Source organism: Mugil cephalus, chromosome 8 (genome assembly GCF_022458985.1).
Source record: "Mugil cephalus isolate CIBA_MC_2020 chromosome 8, CIBA_Mcephalus_1.1, whole genome shotgun sequence".
Lineage (NCBI taxonomy): Eukaryota > Metazoa > Chordata > Actinopteri > Mugiliformes > Mugilidae > Mugil > Mugil cephalus.
Genome location: NC_061777.1, coordinates 12124037 through 12147534, shown reverse-complemented (window position 1 = coordinate 12147534; position 23498 = coordinate 12124037). Strand labels below are relative to the sequence as shown.

Here is a 23498-nt window from a genome sequence, read left to right as displayed (position 1 = left end):
GGCTAGTTGAGGAAATAATTTATCCCTTTCACACTGGCTCCTTTTCCTCAAATCTTTTCCTCTGCGTTTATGGACTAAATGTCAAAAAAAGGGAAGCCGTGGTAAAATGTTTCACTGGCACTTAAGAGAAGTAGCACCATCAATCTTAGCCTTTTATAAAACTGTAAAAGAAGTGGTGAGGACAATTTGCATAAACAGCAGTCAGTGGACACGTTCCCCGGGACGTAAATTAGGGGGTTTGCGACTACGGTATCCCATGGTGCCGCACTGGTAAAATGTGATAATGCCGCCCTTACATCCAGTGCCATGAACAAAACAAGCTATATATTCACATATGTATAGAGCATAGCAACAGCAGCTGTTGGGGTAACTGTGGTTTGGCTGTGGCGCTGCATTCTCTAATAACCCCCGCTCTGTGGTCTCTTCTTAGAACCAAGCCTATGGTTAGACTGGCACAAAGCAATATGTGTGTGGCGCTATTGTGCGTGTGCACAAGTGTATACGGGCATATAGTATGTGATCTGCGGTCAGAAGCACTGCCCTTCTTTACCATAAACTGGATTTAATACGGTGGATAAGATTAGGGTTTGATTTGGTTTGAGACCTCACATGTGTCTGAGGAGTGAGTCATGAGTTACGCAAGATCTGACGACTAAATGGCGAAACAGATCAACTAAGATGCGGTATGAAGAGAATGTTACGGATAGATGTATAATAAGAGTGGAGGGGGCAGATGGATGACCTTTTAAGTGACATCATATGTCATCATATGTTTGTGTAATATATGGGCCAGCTGTCGTCAGGTCCTCAGGTTTAGACTGTTTATACTGGGTGCGGATTCATTTCCACGCAGTGCATCTTTATCGCACCTTGTTCAGTTACATTCCTCCACTCAAATATGCATTTCTTTGCAACTTAACCAAGATACCATACATATCTACGACAACTTAATAAACTGCCACGCGACATCTCTTTGGATGCTATTTTTCCCATCACAACCAGAAGCAATCATAAATCATTTTACACCACATCCCAATGTAAGCTACTATATTGAAATAGAAAGAATATATCACCAACCATTTGTGGAGTTAACCATGAACATAAAAGCATGCTAGGTCACATCATGACTTAAAAGCAACCCATTATGTTATTTAGAGTTCTATATTTTTATTATACGACTCGGTTCAAAATAATCCTTATTTATATCATACTGTCTGTTTTGTGGCCCCTCGGTTTAGCCTCTTCCTAGAAACGGGCAATAATTAGCTCTGGGACTGTTTGAAGGCCCCCCTCCCAAAAAAACCCACTTTCTCTGGACCTGCTTTGAAGAGGCCTTTGCCTATAACCAAAGGCAAACTGTAACCCACGGGGTATCATGATTTCTCCTTCCTGATTAAACATGGCAACTTGTCAAACCCATTTGTACATATTCCAGCCTAAATCTGACACACAATATGAGGGCGAACCACACGGACATCAACCGAGGAGCAAAGATTACAGCACAGCATCTCTGTTTGGTAAACATTGCACTCATTACATGCTTGTTGTGTGACGTAAAAGTGGTTAGTTTAATGCTGGAGAGAGCTAAACACCGATAATAATACTATGCATTGAGGTAGCCAGACAACCGGTGGAAACCTGAGGTTTTGCCTCAGAGGGTTTACTTGTACATACATCAACCTCATTATTTAAACGTTTGGTTATGTTTATGACAACTATCCAAAAATGTAACCTTATCTATATGCCAGAAAGTAAAGAAAATGCATAATAGGCCCTCTTACAAACATTAACACCAAAAACTTCACCAGCACTTTGGTCACACGTGTGTGCCAACATCTTAAAACCTCAGGCCATATAAAGTGATACTGCAGTAAAGGTTACTGTGGACCTGGTAGTCAATTATGGTTTACTTAGAGCCAACTTCTCTTTGAATATGAAAATGTTAAATGACGAACATAAATATCACAATTTATTTCTTTTTTTGGCCATTGCAGCATATAGGCTTCCTTGGGAACAAAGTACTTGAGGAGCAACAGTACACAGACCAGTTCTCAGGGTATTTCAGATGTCAAAGTTCACAACTTAAAAAAAAACAAAAAAAAAACAAAAACATTTCATATGGGATTATATACACGCAGTTATTTTAGCTTATCTCTTTATGTCATTTCTTTCTCTCAGTGTTGGAGACAGTGTTTTTGTTGACTGTGTATCCATGCCTGCGCTTCCAGACACAAACGCATGCACACGAAAACACAACTGTGGTACGAATTCACATGGCTTCAGTTAGTGGGAAAAATATCACATCCCAAAGCAATAACACAAACATGGCAACCCCGGCCGGCCCCAGTGGGGATTGGCAAGGGACGTGGCAAGCCATTTATCATCAAGCTCGTGTTGCCATATGTCTGAACGCTGCCAGTTTTAGTGGCTTTTGTGTGACTGTACCGCGCGTGTGTGCGTGCGTGTGCGGCTGCAGAGCATTCCCAAGCAGGACAGAACAGAAGCTTCGAAAAGGATTATCATGTTTCAGGTTCACAATACAGTTACAGTGATGAGTTAAAGAGATGAGGAAAACATCTTGCGTGCGTGTGTGTAAACTCTGACGTGCGAGCGGACGGCAGAGGGCAGCGAGAGGTAACGCTGGGAGCAGACACTGAAAGGCACTGAAACCAAGGGACCATCAAGTTCCTCGCTGGAGCTGAGGGACCGAAGCCAAAACTCCGCGCGCCAGAGCTTTGATTGCTGCACTTTCGATACAGACACTCAAAGTGAAGTGGAATGCAAAGAAAGCGAGAAATAGTTTCCTGTGTGGTCGACGCATGACAGATGGCATATGATTCAGCTGCACTATCACGGGAGTTGTTGCGGGGGTCGGGTAGAGGGGGCCGCAGATGCGTATCAAGGTAGCGGAACGGTGGAGAATTGATGGAAGAGCGAAGGAAGCGTAGAGATCAGTTGTCATTTGAATCACCCACCAGCCACGGGGCATTGCTGGAATACCGGTCTGCAGCTGCCCCCGAGATGAATGACCGCATGTGCATGTGTGTGGAAATGAAATACGGACGTGTGCTTTTATAGGGCTAAAGACAACACCGAGGTGCGAGGTGAGATTTAGAGAATTTGAGCGTGTGTTTGTGTGTGTTTCAGTTTTACCCTGGAGATAGTGAGGGGCATGTTGAAGTCCTTTCCTCCTTGCAGCCTGAAGCCCCAGGGGGCAGGGCCCGAAAGGGTGACGCTGTAGTTGCCGCTCATGGTCTCCTTGATGCGCTTCGGCGTCGATGTGACTGACGGGCGACGGCAGGAAAGAAGGGGGTTTGCAGGGCGAGTAATGACGCTGACCTCACTGGTGAACAGTGAACGGCGCAAATTGCTCAGAGGTGCAGTGGCTCACTTTAAGATGTTGTTCCGAGATCTGGAGGGGAGATATGAAAGAAAAGCATGCATTAGTTTTGTTATTGTTTTGTAATGTAAGACAAAGGGAACATGTGTGGGGGGGATGCTCAAATGAGGACAGCAAAGGGAGTAACAGGGGGGTCAAAGGAAAAGAAAATTTGAGAAATAAACACATTTATGTTATAAAAATACGCATTCAGTGCAAATTCACATATTCTAACGTCTAATTTAGTGAAAATACAAACACTCACGTGTCCAAAATGCTAAACTATTATGTCTCAGTCACTGAGCGTACCCTCACCCACAGATGACCTTTACATAGCTGATGTTAATATAATTACAGAAAAATTCCCACTATTTAGTGCCATTGTTGTGTGAACAATAAGACTGTACCTGTGTAATGGAAACTCCAGAGGGGGAAATAATTCCTTCACAGGCAGGAGCACAATGTTATTCCCTGGTTATTTCCTCTGCACTATGCCCTTCCCAGCAAACACACCGTGTGTGTGTGTCAGAGAGGTAGCGAGGGATGCAACGCTCTTATATACCACTTAATGACAGAGGGGAGGGGAAAGGTGGAGGAGGGGACAGAAGACGAGGGGGAGGCGAGAGGAAGAACGGGCAGAGGTTTGGATGGGAGGAGAAAGAGGAGGGGTATGGCCCATGGGTGGAGTGATAGTACACAGAAGAGGAGGAGAAATGAAGGAGATAATATGAAGGGTGAGATTAGGGGAGGGGAGGAGGCAACACTTAAAAAAAAAAAAGAAAAAAGAAAAGAGATGTGGGGTCAGGAGCGGGGGGGGGGGTAAGAAAAAGAGTGTGGGAGCATTGCACGCGGAGAAAATGACAAGGGGAGGGGAGAGAGGAGTAAAAGAGAGGGGAGGACAGTTTATCTTTCATCCGGATATTTTGGGAACATAGACTCAGTGCCGCATGCTGCTTCATTTAAGGTGGAACCGGCCACAGTCCGATCATGACCCTAGGACATATCCCAAAGGTTTTAATTCTCAGTTCATTACTTGGTGGATGATTGAACTCAAGTTCACCTTATTTAACTCTGGTTGCTTCACCACTGCTGCAATATTAGTCCAACATTAAGACTCTAAGAGAATCACACTTTATTCTCACATTATTCTTCATGCTACTCTCCGTGCCAGTGTCTCTTGGTTCTATTTAATAAATGAAGATGAATGTATGTAAATCTACACTTTTTTGATGCGTCACGCCTTTCAGCCTATCCCCGTGTAAAATCAGTCAGTCAGTTAAATGACATAATGTTTGCTATACGATGCGGGAGCAGCGTAGCAAAGAGGTGCAGGTTTTTGGGTTTTTTTTCCCCTTAATATGCGTTGCAACCTAGTGCCTAAGTGCAGCGCCCACATTTCCACTTTATTTATTTAGTCCCTCCATTATTTATGTCTGAACAGCTGGCAGTTCATCTCCTTCTTGCTCTGGATCACGTCCACTTCTCCTTATGTAGTCCAGACAGATCAATATTGATTTTGTATTAATACAGATAAAGTAGTGGCTGGATTGGACACTCATATCCTTCCTTCCTTGACCCTGCGCGCACACACACACACACAAACACACACACATGCAGTGGATCACGCCAAGTATGCACTGTGTCCGCTGAAGTGCTAGTTACATCACTCTAATAAAGTCTGAAGAAAGATGAATTTTGCAAGGCGACGGCAACTAAATCAAGAAGGAGATGGAGAACAGAAATCTGATAAAGACGTTAGAAACAAACTTGGGGAAGAAAAATGTGGCTGGAGATGGAGTGGAAGTTATTCAAGCTTGACAGGGGAAGTATACAGATATCTAGGACGGAGAAACAAGACGGGCCAGTGAACATTGCTCCATGTATCAAGTTATTAACAAAGTGCCGTCGTTGTGGATGCACAGTTGGCAATTAAATGCAAACAAAAACACAGATATAAAGACATTATTGTGCAGCGGATCCAACACAGACGGTGCACACTTCTGCAGCAGAGTTGCCTCAACAATGGCAGAGACCAAAGCGCCATTAACCTTGTTTCCTCTGCGGAAAAGTCTTCATGGGGTTAGAGCTAATCCAGAATTTACAAAAGGATTCCATATTTATATGTGCAGGTGATATAAGACCTCAAGCCTGTCTGCCAAAACAACAATTACCTTAACATATATCACTCTATAATCTACATGAGATCTCCTAACATCAAGAGAAACTGAGATAGCGAGTAGAAGGAGAGCCTTTTTCTCTCACATGCACAGAGGAGATCAAAAAACTTGAGATGGTGATGGTGACGGTGGGTCCTTTAGGAAGTAAATTACTGTGAAACTGGACAGAGAAATTTAAACTTTGGGCTCAAAATATTAAGCCGTTTCCTGTAAACCTTTAATGACATTTAGAAGTAAAATGGGTGATGGACAATAATAAAAAAACAAATAAATAAACAGACTACCCAAGTTATTTTACTGCCCCAAGACATTTGAACAATCGATTGCAGCGTCAAAAATGTCCAGTGGGCAAAAAAACTGTAGCACTGCGAACAAAAGGAGATTTGTGGGCCGCAGGATAATGATATCAAATGCTAACAATAGAGAGTGCGCTACAGCACGCTCCCTCAGACACCCTGCAGTCCTTTGTTCTGTCAAATGGTCTATTCCAGTCCCCATATGCTCAACCTCTCCGCACGCTTAATGATCGCAGCTTAGCAGCCTGCAGCCAAACACACACATGCTCACTTGGGGGCGAGCCCCGCCCCCGAACGGTATGATAATCTGCCCCTTTAAATGACATTTAATGCATCATCCACGTCAACGAAAGGGGGACACCTGCCCCCCATCCTGCCATCTGGCCCCGAGGAACACGACATACATGAAACCTACTTATGTAAAAAAATAAATAAATAAATCCTGTGTTTTAGGTCAAAACTGGAGACAAAAGCAGTGCCTTGAAAACCACAAACAAAATTAGTTTTAAGCCACTTTAATTACTCAAATTACTAATTTAATGGACATATTCTAGGCTCTGAATCTGCCTAAATATGCAGACAATTATTAATATTATTATTATCATCCATCCTTTGATTTGGGATCTTTCTGCCTTGTGAGGATATAATAATGAAAGACAAAGAAATATGACATTGAGAAGATGGAGAAACAGACACATTACAGAAAAAAAAAGAAAACACGCAAATTATTCTTTGTGGAAACATGAAATTCACTGACAGGTGTACACATGCTGACATTATGTACTGTAGAGAGGCTGAGAAGGTTGTTAATAGTGGGGAGTCTATTTGTCTGCCTTCCATCTAATCAGTCTGACCCCTCCAGACTGATATAAGCCTAACTAATCCCCTAACCCATCTCTGTGCTGTGAATCATGCAGTTAAGGTTGGTGCAGCATTTTTTTTCTCACAAGTTACTTGCAATACAGTCAGTAACATATACATCCTCATAAATACAACTCTCATCTTGGGTAAAGGTTACATTTCTATTATTCCGGTCACAAAAAGAGACTCTAATGGCCCTCGGTCTAAACATATTAAATCAAGATTTTGGTGTAAACGTCTAAAATTTAGTGTGATTATTTATGGTCCAAAGTAAAGCTCACACTCCACAAAGTCCCACGTTATTGGTAGGATTCACAGTTTATCTCCAAATACAGAAATAGAGGTAACCCGCCTGGAATCCAGAGCTTATTATCAGAAGCCCCTATCTCCCGTCTAAGCTCAGTTTCTGTTTATAACGGCTCGCATTCACAGTGGAAAATATTCCTCACTGCTTACCAGCCGACCAGACGGGCGGAGATAGACAGACACACCAACACGCCGAGAGGCTGATAACTCGAAGCCCCAACGATTGTTCATCCTAAAACACCCCGGGCACTCACTCTCTCCCTCTGCCTCCTCTCTCTTCCTCCGACCACAAATGTACAAACAACCGCCTGATGCTCGGGTCAAGTCTGGGCCAACCCAAGTGAGACGTTTAAAAGTTAAGTGTAATGCTGCCTGGGGGACAAATTTCAAAGAGACCCATCGTCCACTTAAGATTTTTTTGGGATCAGCTGTTCTTCGTCGTTTAGTCCACCTCCTGTTTGGTGGCAGAGTGATGAACCCTCAAGCCACTGACCCCCCTGCTTTTCCGAAGCAACCCCTCGGGCAAAATTTCTATTTTTGCTCAATTAATCAAATATAATGGGCGGACCGTTAATAGCTGCGAGGGCTTCATTATTCACCTCGTATTTTCTTCAGATGTGCGTGTAATAACATCACAGCATTGCCACATGTGGCTCCAGGATGTCCCAGCGCTCATGTGTCAGAAGTTCTACATGTTGACAGGAGACCCGGAGTGATACGATTGTAAGACGAACTTTAATAAAGTTAATTTCATCCTCCCCAGAGAGTGAAGCATAAGCTTTTCTTTGGACGGAGGGGAAATTTTACAGTCGTATCTCATGACTGGCGAATCATAAACCGAAACACTAGCCGGCCTTTAAAGATACAGTAAATTCTGTGTCCCAGGACCCCACAGCACCCATAAACACCGGCCGATCTTGCGCTGTGTCGCACTACAAAAAAAATGATACAGCTGAGTTACTCAAAGTTGGCACCGTGCATGTTTGTTACTGAGGTTTGGAGTGCAGTGAAGATTTCCCCACAATGCAATGCTCGAAGGAAGTGGATCTGCTACTTGCGGATGGAAAAATTAAATGCGGGAAATGTTGCGTGTCTAAAATATAAGCAAAACAAACAAAAAAAAAAGTTTGGAAAAATCTGAAATTTTTTTCCTTGCGGCTGTGAAATTGGCAGTATAATATTGTTAACATTTTCTGCATTCAACACAGCAACCTGGCATTAGAAGTTCATAATGGCCTTCCTTTTGTAACAAGGTTATAAAACCGATACTCTCGAGTTTGATGCCCTCTCATCCTGCCCAGAGACTTGACCACTTGCCATAACGTTCCACGGCCGACGCGCCTTGTTCGGACACCATTCATTATATCACTGCCTCACTGTCATGACCCAAGCTGGGTGGATAATGAATTATGCATGGGTGATGTGCTTCCGACCACTTTTAGGCAAATATGCGCCCATAAACCCAGAAGCGTGGACGAGACATAGAAGCACACATGCACAGACAGTTGGTGCACGGAGCAGACAGTAACTTTCCAGTCCTTCACTTCCTTCCTTTCTAGTGGACAGCAGCTGTTCTGTGTTGACTGCACAAAAAAAAGAGGGGAGAAATAAACACAGGATACGAGGACAACTAAGTCAAGGAGGGCAGATGGAAGCACACAATGATGATGAGGAGACGAATATGGTGCTAAACAATAAATCAGCTGAATCTAATTAAAAGGTGGAGGGCACTTTAAAATGCAGTGTGTGTGTGTATGCGCGGGCACGCTTGTAATCTGTCTCTGCGAAAGACAAAAATTCTGTTTTGAACCATGGGAATGATAACATTTATAGAAGAAGACAAAGAAGAAAGATATCCATGACTGGCTCTCGTTCAGGCAGGAGTTTAAAGGGCTGCTTGGAAGTTTTGGAGTTCAAGTTGGAAGGATGTTGCTTTTTTGTTTGTTTTAGTTTGTGAAGTTTAAGGATGTCGTAAAGGGGTTAAGGAGTGCATCGTGCTAGGGAGGGTCCTCACTAATACATAAGCACCAACGTGTGCCTGAGTGGACACACTTGCAATCCCAGCCACGTATCGATGACCAGAGGCAGAGCTTTAGAAGCAGCAGGGTCTCACGGGACGATCAAAGCATCTGCTCCATTCAGCACAGACTCAAGCACGACCAAACATCAATACTACACACACACACCAACACACATTTTACACCTTTCCCCCTCATCCCACCTCATGCAATGATACCCACTAGTCTACATTACTATTTTGAGAATCTCTTTCTTTCTTTTTTTGAGGATGTATCTTCAACAGGATATTGAAATTATATATATTGTATATATTGTAGAAATATAAGGGCATATCTTTTACAGATGCATCTGTCTTTTTTCTTAAGTGAAAAAAAAAACAACAGAAAAAGCGTATACAACCTAACTAAATGCATACCATTAAAGCGAGTAATAAAAAGTACACAAGGCTCACCGTGTTCTTGTGCAGTAACTCGTTCCTGCTGCTGCTGCTGCCCTGTGTCCTCTCCGGTGTCCTACTACAGCTTTCCGTTTGTTTGCCATACGTCGACTTATTGAGCACATTGCGAAAAAAAAGAGGTCTCTAATGGGGCGACGTCATCACGCACTCAGCTGGAGAGTGGGTCCAAGACAGCGTGAAATGAATTCCCCCTGATTGCATAATGAGTAGACGCGCTTACTGCTGGGCGGCGAAGGAAGGAAGGGGTGTCAGTGCAAAAGAATGTTTTATTGTAACCTACTGTCAGGTTAATGGGCGGTCAATGTCAGTTTTTTTTTTTTTTAATAATAACAAATGAAAAGAGGCGTTCAGCCATGGACGTTTGCGGGATTCGAACCCGTGACCACAGAACTCATCCACAAGTTTCCATATTGAAGACTGAAGCCAAGCATTATGCGAGATGCATTTATGAAGGTGTGCTTCCACATAGTGTGGGGCAAAATAAATGGTAATCCGCAGACCAGCGCGTGTAGCTGCTCACATGCGAAAACAGACCCCTAATGTCATGGGCTTGTCACAAAAGTGGAGCGTCCTAAAAGCAGCCATGTGAGTTACATCAGAGGCCAGTTTCGTTAACTGGTTATTGTATAGCCTCTCCACTGTCAGTCAGGAGCAATCTTAGTTTCACTGCACGTACCAGGGCTGCCCTGCATGGTGATGTCATCTCTTTATCTCTCCCTCATGGAGACACAAGGTTTCACACCCACACCTGTCTCCATCACAAAGTGTTGAGAAAAGCACATTGTTCGATTGGGTTGCAGTCGTATTCATTCTTTAAATTTTATTATAGTTTCTTGTTGTCAAATAAACTCAAACAGCATAGCATCAGCTTTTTTCCTTTTAATTAAATGGGTACTGTTAGGCATGTAGTAAAATATTACAACACGAGCAGACTCTAAATAAATAACCAACTTCCAAGCGCTTTCAAAAACGATAGCATGATGATATATGACCAAACGCCTCTAAAATGTCTAGTTCAGATGTCTGAGTGTTCGGTGACATGCGAACGGAAGGTAGAGGACAGATGTATCGTTTTAATTCACGATGTTTAGCTTTTGAGCGCAAAGGAAGAAAAACGTTATTCATAATAATAGTGGGTCTATACCTCCCCCTTGTGGTTATTAACCGTCATTACTCACGTTACATTCATTACAACTGATGAGAAACACGTTGTGTTACACTGTGTTATAGGTTTTACCAGGAAGTACGTTGTGGATATTTGTCTCATATAAAACTGTATCAGAAAAATCACATTATTCTTAAACAAAATGCATTTTTTTCTATAAATTGAATCAAGATTTAATACATTTAAATTTCTATATATTTAGCCAGCAAATAGATCAAATGCAATTTATCCTTAATGCACATGTCCTGTATATAGGTCTAGCTTTGCTTTAATCAGAGCAAACTACACGGACCAGTAACCCAAATTTCAATCCATCAACTTCACATAAATGCAAAGTCAAGAATATTGAGATAAATTAAACAATCTTACCATCTTCTGTACTTTCCTCTGCACTGATGAGAGATGTCAGTGCACATGTCAAGCACCAGTGTCTCACACCTGTCTTAAATTCCTTGTCCCACACACTTGCCGCGAATCTCTCTTTCCTGATGTGTTAAAATATTAGTAAGTCATCCAGTACAAACCACTGCACCGCTAGGCTGCCAAATGTTTCTTTTGAGAAATGCATGTAAAGGATGCTCCATCTCTCCCACAGCAACAATGGAGTATGATCTTCCAGGACAGTCAGAACGTTTAGAAAAATGTAGCTAGATCCATTTATTCTGTCTTATTCTACGATAACAAGCCACAGACTATTATCAGCGTGTTAGTTAATTCTTCTGGACAAACCACTAAAACGACGTCTTGCTATAAATTTAAGCTATTTATTCGAATATGCATTGGAATATAGAAATACGTGTACATGAACCATGGTCTGTTCACTTCACCTCGGCCAACTTCCCTTAAAAGGATGATTTTCAATAGTTTCACATCATTATATTAGTTTCAACAAGATTAACACGGTTGGTTGTCTGCAGGTGGGGAGGAGTCGTGGTTTAGACTTAACTCAGCGCTCTAGAAACAAAAAAGGAAAACCCTTCCTCTCCGTCCCTCCCTGAGCAGGGCCTCACTTTTCCTCTCTTACACTGATCCTCCTTATCACCTATTTCCTGCTAGCTACAGTGTTACTAGTACTAAACAGCCTCTCTTTTGTTCTCTATTATGTCTCACATGCTCGCTGTGTCTATGATGTGGTCGACTGCATGTTTGTGACCCCTCATGAGAGGTCCCTAAACAAGTAACTTAAGCATAGCTGATGTTTCTGACTCCGTCATTATCAAAAGACTTCATTCTTGTTAGTAAATTGATTATATAATTATTGGTGGCGTTGATGTCCACACATCTAATCAGAGTCACATGTATGTGTGTAAAAATGTCAGTAATGTCAATATCCTCACTTCTAAGTAAAATCTAAGAAATCTCTACTAGTTAGCACACATCTAGATGAAAATAACAAAAATAATCCTAACGCTACCATGTGCGACAGTTTGCCACCGCACATCACCTGCATGTGAATGTGCACGACGTCTGTGCGATTTGGCACGTTCTCTGTAAGACGGGAGAGCAAACAGTTCAATACAAGTTTATTTATTTTACGAACACAGCCTCGGTGAAAACAAACCCCAAGTTTTTAACACCGTAAATTTGGTCCTACAGGTGCCACATGACAATACATCGATTTTTAAGACAGTATTACAGTAGCACAAAAGAAAAACAAAAGCAGCACATAAAACATCAGCAGTGCGGCATGAACGACACGTTACACAATCAGTCCACAACACAGAAATGCATTAAAGAAAGGTTATTGTGGGTAAAAAATAAATAAAATAAAAAAATCAATCAATAAATAAGATAAATGCTCAGTCCAAAGGAGTATGAACAAACAGTGCAGTCTGCAGAGTATGCATCTCCACCTGCACATCGCCTACATACTTTAAGGTCTGACGGCAGGGTGGTCAAGACAAAAGAATTGTGAATGATTTATTTAAGGGTAATTTCTCCAAACTCCAGTTTTTACTGTCTTTATTCCAAAGGCTCTGAGGTGTCGTGTTACCTTTCTGCTCTGGATTATATTTGTATACTCAGCCCTGGAGGTGGTGCTTCCTGGTGTTAACTGTCAACTTAATGTGAACGAAAGTGACAGACGGACACGTAGGAGAATAAATATATATATACTTTTTGCTGTAGAAAAGAGTCAGCGTGAGTCTCTTCATGAGACATATTTAAAAGAAAAAAAATCTATTTTAAAACTATCAAAAACTCCAGTAGCATTTAAACTGAATGAGAGGGGCGAGAGGGCAAAGGTCCCCGTGTAGACAGCACAGCAACAACCAAAGTATTCCCCTCATGTCCCTTGCTTCTATGGTCAATTTAACATCATTTGAAAGTAATAATTTAAATAATAACACATTGTAAGGTAGACAGAAAAAACAACAACAACAACAACAACACAGAGAACCCAATATGGTGTCGCACGCAAGCGAATCAACTAGTGACCTTCATGTGAGCACTTTCGTTTTCCTCTGCTTGTCCATATGGCGGTTGAAGCCTAAAATTTGCTGCATCTGCTGCTCACTGATGACAGCTCAGAGTGCATTCATCTGCACCGTCAATTTGTTTTAAATACGCTTAACCGCCTAAATGCTCTCTAATGGAGCTTGGCAACAAAATCAGAAAGTCAGTTTCATCACTTTAATTTTTTTTTTTTTTTCTATACTTAGTTCTACATGTGCAGTCAGAAAAAAAAGGAAATCAGAGTGATGACGCTGAATTTGTGATTTCATATACTATATATATAGTAGTCTATATATTTAATTGAGTGATGAAATGGCTAGTCAGGAAATGGGTTAATTTATTTATGATTATGGTGGTTTTGGGCCTCCCGACACAAATATTGCACAGGCAAAGTTAAGTTATTTTAATTCTGATGAGTAAATACGATTACTGTCAGTTACAGGGCTGCTGAAATCCATGGTGCTTTATTTGGATCCATGGTTAATGCTACAATGTATCCCCTTGGCCGTACAGCGGCTGTCACATATGTGCACTGAAAAAAACAACATCTGAATATGATGATTTTTCCACTGAGTTTGTCACTGATTCATGCTTTTGCAATTAGACACGCACACATACACATTTGTGTGGCTGTCTTTGGGAGGACATGTCCTGAACCTCAGCCATCTCAGTGTGCGTGGCTGTGGTTCAGGTGGCAGTGCAGCCAAGCGTCTTGACGTTGTCTTCTGATTGCAGGGCTGGTGGTTTGAGCGATGGCGGCTCGCACAGCTTCAAACTTTACCTCAGTTCAAACCAAACCAACCCTAAAACCAGATCTTAACAAAAAGCCCTTTGAAAGAACCTCAAAATCTAAAATGTCTTCACTCCAGTGTTGAAACTTTCCACTGACCCTCACAAAGATAGCTAGACGTACAGTACACAAACACTAATGATTGATTGATTTGAACGGGGAAACTTTTAAATAAAAGTGTAACATTTACTATGAAGTGTTCAATGAGCAATGCATTCAGTTCTTGATGTGTTGTGATGTTTCCCATTTCATTGCATTTTTAAAGCAGAAGAACGTCATTCCTAAACAAACTTGTATAATTTCACAGAGAACCTACATGTACAGTATGACGAGGGTCTAAATTTACCAAAATTCTGTCACTCCACCTCTTCCACCAAACTTTCAGTCCAAAGACCTTAAACTTGGAATCCAGGCTGCCAATCTTGAGCCCCGAGGTGATGAAAATATGTTGTTATATTTGTCATTTTTGAGGGATCTCACAAAAGCACAACTCATACTCTGACCCTTAGGCTGCCTCCTGTGCCTGCCAGAATCAGGTCCACCCGTACCTGCTTTCCCTCTGCTCTCCTGCTATCAAAGCAAGTGGCTCCGACTTTGATTTTCAAGACGGGTGCACAAGCTGAAAAACAGAGGAGTGGGTGAAAACTGTCCACATCCACCACGCCTCTGGGCCTGCAGAGAAAAGTTTGTGCTCTTTGTTGTCTGTGATCAAAATAAATAGTTTAACTTAAACTGAAACGGAGCGCGCACATGCGTCATAAATCCAGCTCGTCAGGAGAGCAGCTCCACTGCCTCAAAGACTTCCGATGAGAAGTTCAGGCTAACAAAAACATTGTTCTCCATCGCCTCGATGCTGTCTTCTAAGCAGACGCTGTCGTGTTTGACGAGGCTGCTTTCGCTGGTGGGACTGATGACGATTATGCGCGGGACGCCCTGAGGCGGCCTGCAGTCGGTGGATGAGATTCGTCCAAAATTCAGGGAATCAAAAGAGTCGCTCCTGTGGTTGTTCAGACCAGCACCGAAGCTGCCTTTCTTGTCGCATGCGTCCGAAGTCTCATTGGTCAGGCTCTGGCTGCGCCTCCTGGTAAGAACTAGTAGAGGGAGAGCGGCGATAGTCAGAGAGCTGGAAACCAGCTCGCGGTCATTGGTGCTCAGTGGTTCACTCATGGCAGACGGATGCTGGCAATGATTCAAAATAACACAAACGTACAAACACACACACACAAGAACAAAATCATTTTTACAAAACATGATTTCAACATGCATGCCGGCATGCAGGCAAAGAAATAATAACGACATGAGCCAAACACCTTCAAGCAATATCACAAGTTTCCCTGTCGTGACCCAAAACACACCTCGAGCTGATTTCACACGTTTTTTGGATTGCGGTTTCTCACCTTTTCAGTTGTGTGGGTCTTGGTTGTTTTCCGCTGTAAGTGTCTCTTATGAGACCTGCCTCTGTAGGACTGACTGTAGGATGACGTGCTCCTGAAGGAATCCTCTGACTTTCTGCCCAGATGCTCCATCTCCACATCCCTCAATACCTGCAGGAGAGAAAAATAATAATAATAATAATAAGCAGTGAACATTAAAGTGACCTGTGAAGTTCGGGAAGTTTGGGAAGATACATGCCAAACACACTGTGGCTCAAAGTCTATTTCAATTTCAAAATAGATGCTGCAAAATAGTTTTATATATAGTTTTATAAATGAACAGCGTTGACCATCTTGTGACAATACAATAGGACACTTTTGGCTGGCATTCATGTGGATACCCGTTACTTAGACATGTTCCACCCACCTAGACTAGACCAGGCACTTCCATCCCATAACAATGACAGCATGGATGCACCCTGACGCAGGGGCGCTTTAGGAACATCAAAAAAAAAAAAAACATGCGAAACAGCACAAGGTGTTGACCTGGCCTCTGAATTCACTAGATCCCAAACTGATCAAGTATCTGTGGGATGATCCATCATAGAGGCCATTCCCCTCATCCCACAGGATCCAAAGGCCCCCACTAACAACATCCTGCTGCCAGACCCCCTCAGAAGGCACGTGCCCATTCTCAGATGATTCACAATTGCTTTTGGAGACCTACACAGTGTTAGAAAGGTGGTCATGTTATGCATGATCAGTGTATTTAAACCAAGTTATTTACTTTACATCCAAAATGCATTTAGACTGAAAGACACCATTTACAAGTAAATCCTGATAGTTCCTTCATTCTAGACCCAGCAAAACTGTAAGGGATGTATTCTGCACAGTTACCCTGTTGGTAGGGCTGGAGGTAGAGGAGGTAAAGAAGTGAGTCCTTGACGCTGTGGACTGCCTGCTGATGATGGAGTCCCTGAAAGAGGACTCGCTGATAGAGGAGGAGATGCATTCCTTTCGAGGGGCGGGAGACAGAAACCTCAAGCAGGGAACTTTCTCTGCCAGAGTCATTCTATCGAGTGCAGAAATACACAATAGTACGTTAGTCGAGAGCATTTAACTTGATAGTGCGAGAGGACAGAAAGCGAACCACAAAAACTACACCCCTTCATTATTTACCTGTATTTGTTGTGTATGATAGCATAGATGATAGGATTGTATATAGCGGAGGCTTTTGCTATGACTGCAGGGACGGCCTTGGAGTACGGTGACAAGATGTTGGAATGGCTGGGTGAGACACAATAAAAGGTTCAATATGTAGTTTCAAATATTATGTTGTTAGTTTCCCGACAAAACTCCCCTTTCTCGCTCTGTGTTTTGTAACCTAATGGCAGGGCGTATTCGGTGGGGGATTAGTTAACATGTGCCAGCTGCTAAAGTGGGTTGTTTAAGTACATCTGATCGCGTTAGCTTGTGTCTGTGTATGTGTGCGTGTGAGGCCACCTTTCCTCTTTGAAAGAGCAGGAAAAAAAAAATTTAAAGTTGCATAACCGTATACCAACCCCAGGAGAGACATGTGGTTTAGTGAGTGTTGTGATATGTTGGATGAGCAGAGGACAAATGAGCAACTTTAGCGTCTGTTGCATGTCACTCAAGGGTGACATATAACATGGGCATTTGCCCTCATGCTGACACAACATTATATAATGACATATTCAACTCTGTTTTGGGGAGAATTTTACACTCCACTGCAACTGAATGCAGCGAAGCAAAGATATAATACTGGGAAGATGTGCCAGAAGAGGCTTTTCGTATGACTAGTTATTCTCTTCTACCTTTCAAGGGAGGTCACTGAACCCGTCAAGACTTCTGAACATGTTTAGGAAAAAGTCTAATTGTGCACACACAGAAAAAAATAAAACTAAAATCTTACCCAGACCAGGAAATCAACGTGACACAGGCATATGGTGACCAGGAGAGGACATAGACCACAATGACAACGAAGGCGATTTTTGCCAATTTCCACTCACTCCTGATGGACTTCTGCTGGATCAGAGTGGATTTCCTCACCTGAGTGCCCAGACGTTCTACCTCCCTGCAAGAGAAGCAGGATTGGGGAAGCGGTTTAAGAGGAAGCTACACCCTAACACCAAATTTAGGTTAATCCTGTGGTACTGGACTACCTCTTTCAGATATGTAACCGTGCTGGCAGTGGCTGAGGATTTGTTTGTGAGTGTGCATGTGCTTTTCAACTGTATTCACGCATCTATTCACGAGAATGCTGACTTTCTAAAACAGTTGCTCCCCTTAGGCAAGCAGACAGTCTGCATTTCCTGCCATATATAGCAGAGTTTTATTGGACATACTTTGTAATAGCTACCTACATGTACCCATGTACCAAACACAAATATAATCAGAGTTGCGTAGGGGAATAAGAGAAGCCAGCTGATCTCTGGATTTTTCTCGGCAGCAAACCTATATACCGTGTGGCTTTTACCTCCGCCTCGTTTTATGAACATGCAAGCGTGTCATACTTCAAAACATACTATAAGCTTTACAGCACCTGCTCGTCTTCCTTATGGACTGAAACATTCGTAAGTAGCAGTAGAAGATGATTCCCAGTGGGATAAAGAAGACAAAACAGCACAGCATCATCGTGTAGCTCCTATTCGCGGCTGTGTATGTAACGTAATCCCAAGTACAAGATGTCATCAGGCCCTCTGGGATATAAGAGCCTGGGGAAAAAAAGCACATAGACTTTTAAATTACAGCCAGCAAGATGACACTGGTTTCACTGTGCGGTGCTAGATAAGGGATCCATATATTCTTGTTTTAATGTAACATCTCAGAGTCAGTGGATTAATCTGATTTTCTTGCTGTACGTGGATGAATAAAGATTAGTTACATTAATCCCCACATTAGATTTTCTTCAGCAGGGAAACAGACAATGTGCGCTACTGTGTAGGAGCTACAGTTCTGACGTAGAAAAAAAAAAAAAAGTAGCGTGATGCAACTCACTCCAACCAACTAGAGGAGCCAGACTCCACGCCAGGGAGTAAAGCCAGACCATGAGGATGGCGAGAGTGGTTCTTCGTTTGGAGGTCCAGTGTATGGTCTGCAGGGGCTTGGTGATAACCAGATAGCGGTCAATGGAGATGGCCAGGAGGTTTATCATGGAGGAAATGCCAAACAAGGCGCCGCAGAATGCATACATCTTACATCCTACATGAAGGGATCGCACACAAACAACATCTCAGCAGCAGAATACGTTTTTATCTGTGGAATGAAGTTATCAGAGGTTAAGTTCAGGAACTGCACCACATCCTGTTTCCCGCACTTACCCACCCTGAGTCTCATTCAATGGGTTCTTCTACCATCATCAGTCTACACTTTCCTCCCACTTTTCATCCTATCCCCTGAATCCTTATTACCTCATTGAGTTAGTGAATTATATATCTAAAAAAAGGCATAGACAACAGGCATAGATGTGAGCATAGTTTACTGTTAGAAAAGAAAGAATTACCCATCTCTCCAAATACCCATCCCTTGTAGAGGCAGTTGATGAAGAAGATGGGAGACTGTGTGAAAGCCATGAGGAAGTCACTGATCGCCAGGTTCACAATGAAGTAGTTAGGCAGGTTCCGAAGCTTCTTGTTGCTGCGCACACAAGGAAAAGGTATAACCATGAGTTCAAACATGCTCAAGACTGGTTCCAAACATGCTCAAGCATTAATGACCATGTTCTCAATTCTCAGAGAATGTATTCTAAGGAGATTTTGAGTGTGATCTCAAAGGGCTAAGAGCAATGTGATACCTATTGCTCTTTATAATGAAAGTCCTCTGAAGGCCTGTCCTGCAAAAAAAGGTTCTTGGAGACACCTTGTTTGGTGGTGGAAGCATGTGTTCAAAATTCACACAGGAGGTTATTCTTGAATGTAGTAGATTTGGCAGATTTTTGTTGATGAATGCTGATGAGCCTTCTTGTGGAAGTTAACAGCTAAGCAAGTATGGCACCCAACATAACAGCATGATGACTGACAGGTGAAGTACATAATGGTGAGCATTTTGTGATAGTGCAATCTTCTGCTGGGAAAATCCTGGACCTGGCATTCATGTGGATGTCACTTAGACATGTACCACCCACCTAGGCCAGACCAGACCAGACACCCCCACCCCATAGCAATGACACTTCCTGATGGCAGCAGCCATCCCCAGCAGGATGCAGCCTGACACAGGCAAAAAAAGGAAGAACTCAACACAAGGTGTTGACCTGGCCACCAGGTTCACTAGATCCCAAATGGATCAAGTATCTGTGGGATGAGCTGGAACAAGCCTGATCCGCAGAGGGCCCTCCCCACAACCCATAGGACCTAAAGACCCCCACTAACAACATTATGTTTCCAGACACCACAGGACACCATCAGAAGGCCTGTGTCCATTCCCTGATTTGGCACAACTGTTTTGGAGGCACAAGGGAGACCTACGCAATATTAGAAAGGTGGTCATAAAGTTATGCCTGATTGGTCTTGCCAACATTTATTTGTTTATTACATTCTCTAAATAAAATAATCACACAATCGACATATTTTTGTCTCATTCACAATCTTTTAAAGGATGTCGGAAATGGTTTAATTTGTTTAACAGCTCTACTCACTATTTGCAGTAAACTAATAAAAAAATATGAAAATGTCTTTATGCATCGCATGATTATTTAATTTATTTAATCGAAAATGTTTTTTTCCACCATTTTGGCCAGTAGTCTAACTTAAACCAAGCAAAAAAAGCCATTAGATCAACAGAACTCTATCAGAATGAAGTCTGTCTTTAACATCAGACACAATTTCATTTAAATAAGATTTAACATAAGCGCATAACAACATTGTGTTACCAGACACCACAGGACGTCCTCCAATGATGATGTTTTGGAGGCACAAGGGAGACCTACACAATATTAATACACTACCACTACTACACCTAATGTTATGCCTGATCGGTGTAAGTTTAGAGGAAAAGCAGAACTTTTTAGCCTTTGTTTCTTTAAGTGAATAAGGGAATAACTTAATTATACGCAGCAGGTTGTTGTTTAATTGTCAGCATGAATCAGATTTAAGCTCTTTGTTAAACCAAGTCAACTCTATTTGAACCTGCACGCATACAGCTTGATTAAGCAGCGTATTGACCTGCTGTCTTCCTCCTCCACGGCTCTCTATTGATTACACTTTATTTCCGCGTACCCTGAATTAAAAGTAGCCGCTCCCCGTCCATGTCTGACTGAACACCGGCAGCTTATGCAGCTAACGCTCTGCGCGCGTGCTTCTGTGTGTGTTTGCTCCTTGTTATATCACTGCCGATGCCTGTCCGTGTGAGTGCATATTAGCGCTGCAATCCCTTTTCCTGGAAAATCATTATATCAGGCGACATCTCAGGAAGACAGTTATCTCCCTATGAACTGACTTGGAACATCATGTGCACTAGTGATTCAGTAAACACAAACTATCGGCGCAACTGGATGGTAGCACCCATCTAATCTACGATGATGGACAGATGGAATATGAAAGCTCCTGACAATCCCGCACATTACTCACACACACACACACTCTGACCCAGTTTCTGTGCAACAGTTATCACCATAACACACACATAACATGCACACTCCCTCCTTGACCTCCTGACTACAATTTAAGACCTGTTCAACACTGATGTAGAACAAAATCTTATCATTTATTTTTGCTGCATATTACTGTGCAGAGATTTATAGTAACGTGGGTGTTTATGCTGTTTCTGTCATTTTTGTTTTCCTTTTTGCGTGAATCATGTTGTTGTATGGATATTTCAGAGTAACGCAGCATCTTACAGAATTTTTTTAATGCATACTAATATTTGCACTTGAATAAAAGATCACAGCTGATGTGGAGTTTCATGGAAGGTTTAATAATAATAATGCCAAAGGCTGCCTGCTGGTTTTTTAGATTTTTTTAATGTTTTTTTTTTTGAGTATGCCATGCTGTTAAATGTTTACAAGATTTATTTATTTATTTATTTATTTTATTTTTACAGATAATCACCACCAATTTTTGAAAACCAATTTGACCCTCTGGAGAGCGAAACCCTCTGGACTGGCAATGCTGTTTTGTTTCCAAATTACTTTTAATTTTTTTTTTACAATTAAAGCCACAAAAAGAACACAGAATTAACAGACACTGCATTTTGGCACACACATTCCTCCTTCACACAACTCAGATATTCTGTCCCCTCGGTCTGCCCGGCTCTCACTGAGTTTATCACATCTGAGTGATAATAACACCTCTGTGGGGATCTCACACACGCACTATGAGCGAATGTGTAAATCCGAAGTCGAAACACAAACCTGTCACACAAACTTACCTATAGAAGGCAAACATGACCAGGGCGTTCCCTGTGATGCCCAGTGCCCCGATGACAAAGACGAACAACGCAACAATGTAGTGAGCATGGTCAGGCACATCTACTTTATGGTAGAAGGTGCTCTGGGTGTGCGCTTTCTCCGGCTCCATGCTCTCAGTGGACCACATGGTTCAAACACCTTATCAGGACTGACAACCTGGCAGGACGTGACAGATCTACCAGTTTGTAATCCACTTCTTTTTGCTCGCTGCTCGCATCCATAGTTGTGTCATCTGCACCAAAAGTTGCAATGCACGGGTCTGGAAGTGCGGATCTATTTTGTGCAACGCTTGTCCCTCCTTGTCCAAACTAAATACGCCACACGCCACTAAACTGTCAGTCAGAAAATGCGGAGCATGAAAAATAACACCTCCTCCAGTGTCCCCCAGTGATGCTAGACGCGGGGCGACGTCCGCACCCTGCCTTGTTGTTAGTTATCTCCAAAGGACTTCAAAGCAACGTCCAACCTGCCGCTCTCCCCTGGTCAGCAGATCCAAAGTGTGTCCTCCACCTGTGGTGTCCAAGTGTTCCCTGTTTGATACTTGGGTTATTGAGCTGATCATATTCTCCAGTGTGTTAAATCCAACACTCATAGCACATTGTCACTGTCCTTCCACTCTGCGTTAGCCTGCAGCCTCTTCGCCCATCACACCAGCTGTGCACCAAGCTCTGAATCAGTGGCCTGTCTCTGATTATCTTGTGAACTAGCGACTCCTAACCTCTCATCTCTCTCTCTCTCTCTCTCTCTCTGTGTGCCTCTCCCCCCACTCTCCAATGTTACTTTATGTTTCTCTCAACCCTGCCCCCTTATCACACTCCCTGTTTCTCCCCACTCTCCGTCTATCAGTCTCTCTCCCACAGACCAACCACCCTTCATGTAACACGGCCCAACCCTTTGACTACCAGATTCTTACATAACAGACATGCTCGCTAACACCACTAGTGTCAGCAGACATTTGAACAGCTCGGAAAATTACACCGAAAACTAGGCGTGCACACGGCGAAGCCTGTAAGTCAGTGTCCTTGTCAGTCGATCCCTGACAGTTTTGTGAGTCGTTACACGTTGCTGCCACATCTTGAACGCGCACAAGCGCTCACGCATGCTGCATGAAGAAATGCGGGTTTCGTCTTTTTTGTCTTCCTCCAAGTGGTGCCCGTGCTGCTGTTGCCGCTCCACGCACCGACTGTTTAAAATAGCTAACGAAGCCAAGGAACTAACTTGGCCTGTCACTCCCTGATTGATTCTCCACAGCTCTAACTTGCCTCACGATCCAGACTACACTTAATCATGTCTCCAATATTTCATACCTTCCCTTGAAATGTCGATACGAGTTAATCATGTGAAGAAGGCCCGTTTTTTTTTTTTTTTTCCTCCGGCCTGTGGTCAAGATTGACATTTCCACGGATTAGTGCCCCACCTGCATTTAACCAGTTTGCTGGCAAATTAATTAGACGTGATGTTTATTTCCTCAGGATCGATATCAGGGAGCAAACGGGGACCCTGCTTTGGATTAGATGCCCAGGACATGGGCCAGAAGAGCCCATCAGATGGTCATTACTTTTTATGGTCCTGGACTTGCTGATAAAAGGAGATGAAGGGAATAGACGGAGGCAAAGAATGCAGAGCTTAGACAGCGATGTCAACTAAGCCCCTACAGCAAGGGATAGCCTTAATCTGCACACTGTGCATGCATGTGGAGCCGTGTTTGATCTGTGCGGAATAAGAACCTTATATGATAGTGTGTGTGTGTGTGTGAGTGCCTGTGGGTGCGCATGCATGTGCCAGCATATGCCTAGT

The 23498-nt window shown here is 42.8% G+C and overlaps 2 protein-coding genes across 10 annotated transcripts in view; both read right to left on the bottom strand.

Annotated features, from left to right (window-relative positions):
* The window catches only part of pdlim5a (PDZ and LIM domain 5a), a 63777-nt gene extending 54147 nt beyond the window's left edge, over nucleotides 1-9630 (bottom strand). For 7 of the 8 annotated variants that reach the window (XM_047591714.1, XM_047591716.1, XM_047591722.1 and 4 more), the window contains exons 1-2: nucleotides 3787-3935; nucleotides 3154-3412 (exon numbers count right to left, since the gene is read on the bottom strand). In XM_047591714.1, coding sequence (XP_047447670.1) covers nucleotides 3154-3252 — 99 coding nt within the window. In that variant the 5' untranslated portion in view covers nucleotides 3253-3412; nucleotides 3787-3935. Of the gene's footprint in view, nucleotides 1-3153; nucleotides 3413-3786; nucleotides 3936-9489 lie in introns of those variants that run through there. The other variant, XM_047591715.1, reaches the window with a different exon arrangement.
* Nucleotides 9631-12168: 2538 nt separating this feature from the next.
* Nucleotides 12169-22634, bottom strand: opn4xb (opsin 4xb). 2 transcript variants are annotated; one of them, XM_047592845.1, is made up of 9 exons: nucleotides 21662-22630; nucleotides 18801-18934; nucleotides 18296-18499; nucleotides 17841-18012; nucleotides 17211-17372; nucleotides 16457-16564; nucleotides 16175-16349; nucleotides 15302-15448; nucleotides 12169-15083 (listed from the first exon to the last, which is right to left on the bottom strand). In XM_047592845.1, exons 1-9 carry the CDS (start codon nucleotides 21826-21828, stop codon nucleotides 14676-14678), a joined length of 1677 nt encoding a protein of 558 aa, XP_047448801.1. In that variant the 5' UTR covers nucleotides 21829-22630; the 3' UTR covers nucleotides 12169-14675. The 2 variants fall into 2 exon arrangements, with proteins under 2 accessions (XP_047448801.1, XP_047448803.1); XM_047592847.1 differs by having other exon boundaries at nucleotides 14821-14995; nucleotides 21662-22634.
* Nucleotides 22635-23498: the final 864 nt, after the last annotated feature.

Bases quoted from the DNA above. Each gene is read 5' to 3' on its own strand.
- opn4xb (XM_047592845.1), bottom strand. From the start codon at position 21,828: ATGTGGTCCACTGAGAGCATGGAGCCGGAGAAAGCGCACACCCAGAGC. The intron at 16,350-16,456 runs GTAAATAATGAA...TGCACTCGATAG, and splicing joins ATCATACACAACAAATACAG to AATGACTCTGGCAGAGAAAG. The intron at 15,449-16,174 runs GTAACTGTGCAG...TCTCTCCTGCAG, and splicing joins CCTCCAGCCCTACCAACAGG to GTATTGAGGGATGTGGAGAT.